At 37.7% G+C, this 9,205-nt stretch overlaps 1 protein-coding gene across 6 annotated transcripts in view; it reads right to left on the minus strand.

Moving 5' to 3' along the window:
• Positions 1-9,205, minus strand: part of LOC132727447 (harmonin-like) — a 77,845-nt gene that overhangs the window by 62,794 nt on the left and 5,846 nt on the right. For 2 of the 6 annotated variants that reach the window (XM_060712973.1, XM_060712971.1), the window contains exons 1-3: positions 4,359-4,628; positions 3,472-3,539; positions 2,669-2,752 (exon numbers count right to left, since the gene is read on the minus strand). In XM_060712973.1, coding sequence (XP_060568956.1) covers positions 2,669-2,752; positions 3,472-3,539; positions 4,359-4,397 — 191 coding nt within the window. In that variant the 5' untranslated portion in view covers positions 4,398-4,628. Of the gene's footprint in view, positions 1-2,668; positions 2,753-3,471; positions 3,540-4,358; positions 4,629-9,205 lie in introns of those variants that run through there. The other 4 variants (XM_060712972.1, XM_060712975.1, XM_060712976.1 and 1 more) reach the window with 4 other exon arrangements.

The raw sequence follows: 9,205 nt of genomic DNA on the forward strand, positions 1-9,205 counted from the left end.
TAACCACTTTTTTCTGTCTCAAGTGATTCCCAGCCATGCAATTTTTTTTCATGGTTTCACTGGAATGGAACATGGATTGAAAATGGCTACACATTTTATATAAGTCCTAAAAAATCTTCCCAGTAACTGACTACTTGGTCGGAAGAATGATCGAGTACTTGTGTAATGAAATCGGTAATTGTTACCATCACTACAAATAAATCATACAAGGAAATCATCTGGTAAAGACACTGGCCTACATCTGACACTGGCCTACATCTGACACTGGCCTACATCTGACACTTTCCTAAATCTGACACTGGCCTACATCTGACACTGGCCTACATATGATCTGACACTTTCCTAAATCTGACACTGGCCTACATCAGACACTTTCCTACATCTGACACTGGCCTACATAAGACACTTTACTACATCTGACACTGGCCTACATCTGACATTGGCCTACATCTGACACTGACCTTCATCTGACACTGGCCTATATTTGATACTGGCCTACATCTGACACTGGCCTTCATCTGACACTTTCCTACATCTGACACTGGCCTACATCTGACACTTTCCTACATCTGATATTTTCCTACATCTGACACTGGCCTACATCTGACACTGGCCTACATCTGACACTGGCCTACATCTGACACTTTCCTACATCTGACACTGGCCTACATCTGACACTTTCCTACATCTGACACTTTCCTACATCTGACACTGGCCTTACATCTGACACTTTCCTACATCTGACACTGGCCTACATCTGACACTTTCCTACATCTGACACTGGCCTACATCTGACACTGGCCTACATCTGACACTGGCCTACATCTGACACTTGCCTACATTAGACACTTTCCTACATCTGACACTTGCCTACATTAGACACTTTCCTACATCTGACACTGGCCTACATTAGACACTTTCCTACATCTGACACTGGCCTACATTAGACACTTTCCTACATCTGACACTGGCCTACATCTGACACTGGCCTACATCTGACACTGGCCTACATCTGACACTTGCCTACATTAGACACTTTCCTACATCTGACACTTGCCTACATTAGACACTTTCCTACATCTGACACTGGCCTACATTAGACAATTTCCTACATCTGACACTGGCCTACATTAGACACTGGCCTACATCTGACACTGGCCTACATTAGACACTTTCCTACATCTGACACTGGCCTACATAAGACACTGGCCTACATCTGACACTGGCCTACATCAGACACTTTCCTACATCTGACACTGGCCTACATTAGACACTTTCCTACATCTGACACTGGCCTACATCAGACACTGGCCTATATCTTACACTGGCTTACATCTGACACTGGCCTACATCTGACACTGGCCTACATCAGACACTGGCCTACATCAGACACTGGCCTACATCAGACACTGGCCTACATCATACACTGGCCTACATCAGACACTGGCCTACATCAGACACTGGCCTACATCTGACACTGGCCTACATCTGACACTGGCCTACATCTGACACTTGCCTACATCTGACACTGGCCTACATCTGATACTGGCCTACATCTGACACTGGCCTACATCAGACACTGGCCTACATCAGACACTGGCCTACATCAGACACTGGCCTACATCAGACACTGGCCTACATCATACACTGGCCTACATCTGACACTGGCCTACATCAGACACTGGCCTACATCTGACACTTGCCTACATCTGACACTGGCCTACATCTAATACTGGCCTATATCTGATACTGGTCTACATCTGCCACTGGTCTACATCTGACACTGGCCTACATCTGACACTGGCCTACATATGAAACTGGCCTACATCTGATACTGGCCTACATCTGACACTGGCTTACATCCGAAACTGGCCTACACCTGACACCGGCCTACATCTGACACTGGCTAAATCAGTGATACTGGTACTTGTTGATCGGCACTAAGACACTTCAGGCGTGGGGTTTTATTCATTTAGGGGATAGGCATGGGTTGCTACTCATTTAGTTGTTAGGCATGGGTTGGTACTCATTTAGGGGTTAGGCATGGGCTGTGAATCATTTAGGGGTAAGGTGTGGAGTGTTCTTCAATGAGCATGAACTCTTCTAGAAACTTCAATAGATTCAATTGAGCAATTGTGTATTTTTAGGAGTCTTTGAAAATCTTAACAAATTATGTTGATGAATAATTTTAACCAGATTTTTTAAAAATAAATCATGCAACCTACATGTAAAGCCTATATGACCATGAGAAGTAAACAAGTCAAAGAGTTCTAATTTTCAGACACTAGATAAAGCACCTAAAGCATTTGAGTCGTGTCATGACAAAACCAACATAATGGGTTTGCGACCAGCATGGATCCAGACCAGCCTGCGCATCAGCGCAGTCTAATCAAGGTCCATTCTGTTCGCTTACAAACCTTATTACAAGTAGAGAAACTGATAGCGAACAGCATGGATCCTGATCAGACTGCACCCATTATGTTGGTTTTGTCATGACACGGCTCATTTATAATCTGGCCAAATCATAAATGAAATAAGTGCACTTCATTTGAAGATATAAAATCTTCACAGTGGGGGATTAAATTCAACAACTATTGTCATCAAAATCAAATCCAAAGCACAAAAAATGTGTGTTGTGAAAGATTTAGCAGGGTATGGTTACACAAACCTTATTGTATCATAAATCTCTAATTTTGTTGGCTCGTTGATAAGTCGCTTCAGATCACTCACAAGTTTGATAACATCAGACGACCTGAAAAACCCAAAATTACAATTTTATTACCTGTTCTTCAACTTTGCGTCTGCTACTTTTTTTAATATCAGTTTTTATCTGACGTTTTGAAAATACCCCACATATGTGTTAAATTTTACATGCTGTAAATTTTGAAGTGTCACACAAAATCCCAGATATATTTACAAAATTTATATAATTATAGTGGTTCCTACATAATATATATCAGGCCAATAATTGGAAGTTTGAGGAACTAAATGTCACTGAATTAAGTTTTTGCTTTCCTTGCTTTCATTTGCTCTCCTTACCATCTCAGATACCCACGGCTGAACCATTAACATGTTTAATCAACCATGGGTATCCGACGAATCAGGCTCTCCTTTTCTGACCATATCATACAGTTCATTATAGTCTTTAGATTATAATACTTAATCAAATGAAAATCAAATTAATATGTTGTTTTTTTCTTAAAGCTCATTTTCTTCTAATCAATAAGGAACATTAACTTTCTTGATTTTCACATGCAATAGATTAAACATTTTCGATATTTCCTTTATTTCTTTAGTTTTCTGTAATAAAAACCAGTTGGATGTATTAAGCTATAATGTTATGCATTCAACTGTAATAATATTCTACACTTCTACGCTTCAGAGCAAATATTTATGGTAAATTTATAAGCAATCCCACGGATTTCTGCATCAAATTCAAAATTAAAACAAAAATAATATACATATACTTACGTTTGGTATTTCTTTAAAGCATCAAACAAATGATCCCTCTCCTGTTCTGATGTAATCAACTCATTTACCTGAAAAGGAAAATTAGAACTTATATTACAACCATAGAGTCAGGACATTTCGGGTACAGCTGTGCAGGGATGAGGGTACGTTATTGTGGGTTTGAAGGTAAAAGTATGCTTGTCTAGTCAGGTAACAAATTGTTCTTTTGTTCTTAGCAAATATATTTTCCCGACCATCCCCCACTCTCTTCACTACTAAATGGGGGCAAAAAAAAAAAGAAGCTATAAAAACCTGTTTTGAGCAATTTTTGTTTCATATTTTATGTTAAACAAAATGGCTTTGGATCTCTGAAATGTAGAAAACTCCTGAAATCTGGAATAATCCTGAAATCTGGAATAATCTTAAAATCTGGAATAATCCTGAAATCTGGAATAATCTTAAAATCTGGAATAATCCTGAAATCTGGAATAATCCTGAAATCTGGAATACTCTTGAAATCTGGAATATTTATGAAATCTGAAATAATCCTGAAATCTGGAATTCTTATGAAATCTGGAATACTCTTGAAATCTCAAATTATTCTGAAAATCTGGAATAATCCTGAAATTTGGAATATTTATGAAATCTGGAATACTCTTGAAATCTGGAATAATCTTGAATCTGGAATACTTATGAAATCTGGAATAATCCTGAAATCTGGAATAATCCTGAAATCTGGAATACTTATGAAATCTGGAATACTCTTGAAATCTCAAATTATACTTATCTATTCATTTAATAAGTCAAAAGTAATGAAGAAATTCCCTACATAACAACAATTCAGTTGGGGTGACTGTGGGCAAACACCTTAATTTAAAACATGTTTTCCTTAATAAAATATTTTCTACCTTTTGATCAAATTCCATCTGAGTAGTGGTAACTTCCATTTTGTCAAAAATGAAAACTAAATCACAACACAAATTTATATATATATAAAAACGATGTGTGCACACTGATGTTGCAGAAATCCCAAACTTAAATTTTCTACTACTGATAACGCTTGTTGATAAAGTTTCTTTTGCAGATGAACAAAACTTAAAGTTATACAGGCTACAGTTTAGATAAAGTTGTCATTTGATACAAACAAAAACTGTACTTTACAGATTATGAATTAGACTTTAAAGGAATTTCTGTGTGGAAATGTCCGGATGTTATCTAAACTCAAACTGTGTTATCTTACAGTCATATTGTTGCATATCAACATGCAGGTCAGATAATTTGCCCAGTTACAATAGGCATTTATCTTTTACAATCGTCTGTTCAAACATATAACAGAAATATAATTGGATATGTTTTTGCTAGATCCTGATTAAATGATGGGATAAAACACGGTGTCAAGGGTATACGCATAATTTTTCCGCGTACCGTCGATAATTTATCATCCTGCGTGCAGCACCGTATCATTTTGGACAAAACAAACACTGAAACACAACATGCATGATGGAAAACGACCTAAAAGTCACATTTTTGAAGTAAGTGTATTCATAAAAGTGTGTCTACGGAATATTATGATCTTTGAAGCTTATGTCTTTACCTAGTTTTTATCAAAGACTTTTACGATTTCTTTGTTTCAATGAACACAGCTAGAGCTGGCTTGGGGAAAATGATCATTTGGAAAACTTTCAAAAGGAGATAATTATGTTGTCAATCATAATATATATTTGATATAACTGTAAGCATCAAAGATGTGTATACAAAAAAAATATTGCACACAAGTTTAAGCTGTTTAATTTCTTAAAAAAAGTCATAAAAGCGTGACAACTGACCGAGTTCTTGGTACCGCATCATGGGTCCGCACCGAAAATTGTGGCACCGTATACATTAGCGCTAGACTTGCACCGCATCATTATGATTAACCTAATGGTGAATAATCTTATTTGTATTTATTTATTGTTGACCATTTGGGCAAATCATGTAGATGTATATTAATTATTTACAAACCGAAGGAAAATGCATAAATACTATAGTCATAGTTCTAGAAGGAAACCTGATTCTTTGTGTGTCCGGCGTAAACACATGGGACCACGGTCACATTCGAACGAATCTGAGTCTTTACTTTATTATTAAGATCGGTTCGATTAGGACAACCTGAGTGGAAATTGCTGACTTTATTATGCATGTAAAGAAGCAAGTTTATAGTGAAAATGTTATGTATATTTAACACAAATATGCATATATAATTGTTACCATTTTATACATACTCTTTGAGATAGTGCTTACGGAGAGAGTTTCTAAAAAAAATTCAAGCTTCCTACTCAATCCGTGCAATTTAATATTTGTCAATTATCATGTAAATGAAATGTTCATAAATAAAATATTGTTATAACTAAAGAATTTGAGTAAATACATTGGAAGAGTAAGGAATCGAAGCCGAGACTTCTAGACTGAAACGGCGGACTTGGAATTCTGGCATCGCTTGTCGAGGCGCCATGTTTCCTTGAGCAAGAATCTTAAATTGTTGTGGTTAAAGTTATCTATAAGTTTTATAATAGTCTATCAATAACTGGAACTACAAGGAGAAATACAAGCATGCCGACACAAATATGTAATGGATACAGTACGAGTTTTACTTCAAAAGTGTCTTCTTACAGACATAAGAAGACAATTTTGAAGTAAATACGAGTAACTGTATCTGTATCTGGCGGCTGTAAAAAGTCTCCCCGTATATTTAATCAATGATATTATATTTTCGATCCGTGAAGATCGTTCAGCACGACATTATTGTTGTGCTTGTGGTATTTTAGTTTCAATTTTTCGGCATTTTCTAGTTGGTTGGTTCCAATATTCCTACTTGAATAATGTTGAATCACCCTTAGGATGTGTTGCCTGCTTTTTAAATTTGTCTTTTGACGTCTTATCTGTGATACGCAGGCTTCATAACTCTGATCCCCTTTCAAAATTCCATTTTATTTAGTTCCACCCATTGTTTTCTCGTTTAGGGCACACGCTTTTTATTACTTGGGGACCATACGCCGCTTTTCATGGAATGGCACGGAAGTGTCACACTGAAGGTTCCATGATAATCGCCGTATGAACACATCTGCGGATGTTTCTAAATTCAAAATTTTACCATTTCATGTTTAAATGTTGAATTCTGCTTAAGCCGGTGCTATGGGGCGTGGACGGTAACTTGCACTTTCCAGTACCGTCCATGAACAGGCTCAATCAAACCGAGTCTGCAACATTTTCAATTTTGCCGTGTTGGGCTTTCTTTAGGGATTCTGTTTTTATCTATTTTATAAGACGTTTAATTGTAAAGAACCGATATAGTTATAAACATATTTAATTATAAATAGATCTATGTATGTTCACGTTGAAAATATAAAACTATAGAAAATATTTGCAAGGCCTTAAAGCTTTGGGCAGTGAAAGTTGTAGGTAAATTGTATTCGCACGGAACTTTTGTGCACTTAGTCAATAATTAGACATAATTCACTTTCATTTATGATAAACAATGTTTAAATGACTGTCAAAGCCTGTCATCAATTAAATGAATGTCAAATTTACTAAAATTGATTATGTCAGTCAACATTGAAATCGTCTCTAACTTGTTTTGTGTCAATGTTGTATGGATTACGTTTTGGACCCCAATTCACATATTTACCTTAAGCCGTTTATGGCAGTTGATTTTTTGTGTGTGTCGGGTGGTGGGTACAGTAAATGTCAAGTTAATGTTGTTTTTTTTATAGAATGTCAGACGATATACAAAAAAAACTAAGTTTAAAAAAAAACTAAGTGTTGTACCATCTTCCAACGAACAACTGTTAGTTTTGTCAATGCTAAAATCAACAGTTACTTTGGTTCTGGAAATGGCCATCCAATTTCTCGATAAACTGGATATTCTCATGAGATGCGCGTACTACTTTCCATCGGTTTCTTGAGGCAGTTAAATATCGCCTGTTAAGATTGACTAAATCTCTTGTTTAAGTTCAACTATTCGACAAATTCAATGTTGAATGGCTCGAAAAGTATTTTGTGAGAATGTAAAATCTTGAATACAGAAAGGCGGACAAAACTTTAAGAAAAAAATCGAGCATGGCAATAGCAGTCCTTCATTTGTCCCAAGAAGGACACGTTTATTTCAACTGCACTAAATCCATGTGGAAAGTAACGGTTATCTAAAAGTGTTTTTACTTACTATTGTGGCTGATTTGGAACATTTTTGTGCGTCGCGTTAGCGCTAGCCAAACGGCGCGTTGTCAGATTTTCGTCTTGTCTTGTCGCTAACAATGTACGCCAAACGGCGCTTTGTCGTGCGGCATGTTGTCGCGATGTCATATTGTCGCTCGGTTCAAATCGAAGTATTGGCTTAATATAAGCCAAGGGACAGGGTGACATCGCGACAACACGCCGCATGACACGCTGTATGACAACGCGCCGTTTGGCGTACATTGTTAGCGACAGGACAAGACAAAAATCCGACAACGCGCCTTTTGGCTAGCGCTTCGCTAGAGACAGGACGACAAGACAAGAGCGCGACAACGCGCCATTTGGGGCTTTGTCGTGTTGTCGCTAGCAACAAGACGAAAAGGTGCTATCGACAATGCAACGCGCAATGTACCAAATCAGCCACCATATCTTACAGACGTAAGAATACACTTTTTGAATAGCTCTGCTGGTGGGGGATTATAGTCGTATAATAATACAGGGAGGATAACTCAAGCACATTATGGTGACTGATTTGGTACGCTTTTGCGCGTCTAGTTGGCGCTAGCGACAACACGACAATGCGACAAACGGCGTGCTGTCGTCTTGTGGTTCTGTATCTAGCGTGGCACGCCAAACTGTGCGTTGTCGTACGGCGCGATGTCGCCCTGTCGCTGGCTTATAAGCTAATCCTTCAATTTGAACCGAGCGACAATGTGACATCGCGACAACACGCCGCACGACAACGTGCCGTTTTGCGCGGTGCGCTAGAGACAGGAAAACAAAACGACAGCGCGACAACGCACCGTTTGGTGCTTTGTCGTATTGTCACTAGCGCATTCGGAACTGCCTCGGCTATTATCTATAATATTAACCTCGGAAACAATACGGATTGAAAGTAGTTCTACCACGTGGTGTACAAATGTAAATAATGTAAAACAAACGTAAATATTTGACATCTAATGTCTGTTCCGGTACTCTAATGCTTGAAAATATGTCTGACAACAATTTGTAATTTAAATATGCCCACTGATGTTCAATTTTAAACAAATCCGATTAAATGTCAAAAGGTTGGTTTTTTTGTACTTTCGGTTTCTGCAGCCATATTAGTAAATATAGAAATAATGTTTTGTTTGCTTTTGTACCTATGAATTCACTTGTTTTAGGTGGACTGTAACTACATATATTGGAAATAAACTTGTCATCGACTCCCAGCATTAAATAACTATTATTTACATGTTTAGTTTCTTAGCGTAGGTTAGACCAAAATACCGCATCCGTTCTGTGTATTCATACTATTGTGTTCGAGGTCCTTATCCGAAGACTGACGGAAAGGGCCGAGTAGTTGCGATTGGTCGCTAGCGACAAGACGAAAAGGCGATAACGATATAGATTGCGTCGTCGCTATCGACAATGCAACGCGCAATGTACCAAATCAGCTACCATACATAGTTGCCACCTTTCTTAAATTCATTAACATGCATAAGTTACGTGCCCAGTCAATTAGTTAAATAACTAAAATTCAAATGTAAAAAAGAAATACTATTTT

Source organism: Ruditapes philippinarum, unplaced genomic scaffold, assembly GCF_026571515.1.
Source record: "Ruditapes philippinarum isolate M1 unplaced genomic scaffold, ASM2657151v2 ctg1053_1_1_1_1, whole genome shotgun sequence".
Classification (NCBI taxonomy): domain Eukaryota; kingdom Metazoa; phylum Mollusca; class Bivalvia; order Venerida; family Veneridae; genus Ruditapes; species Ruditapes philippinarum.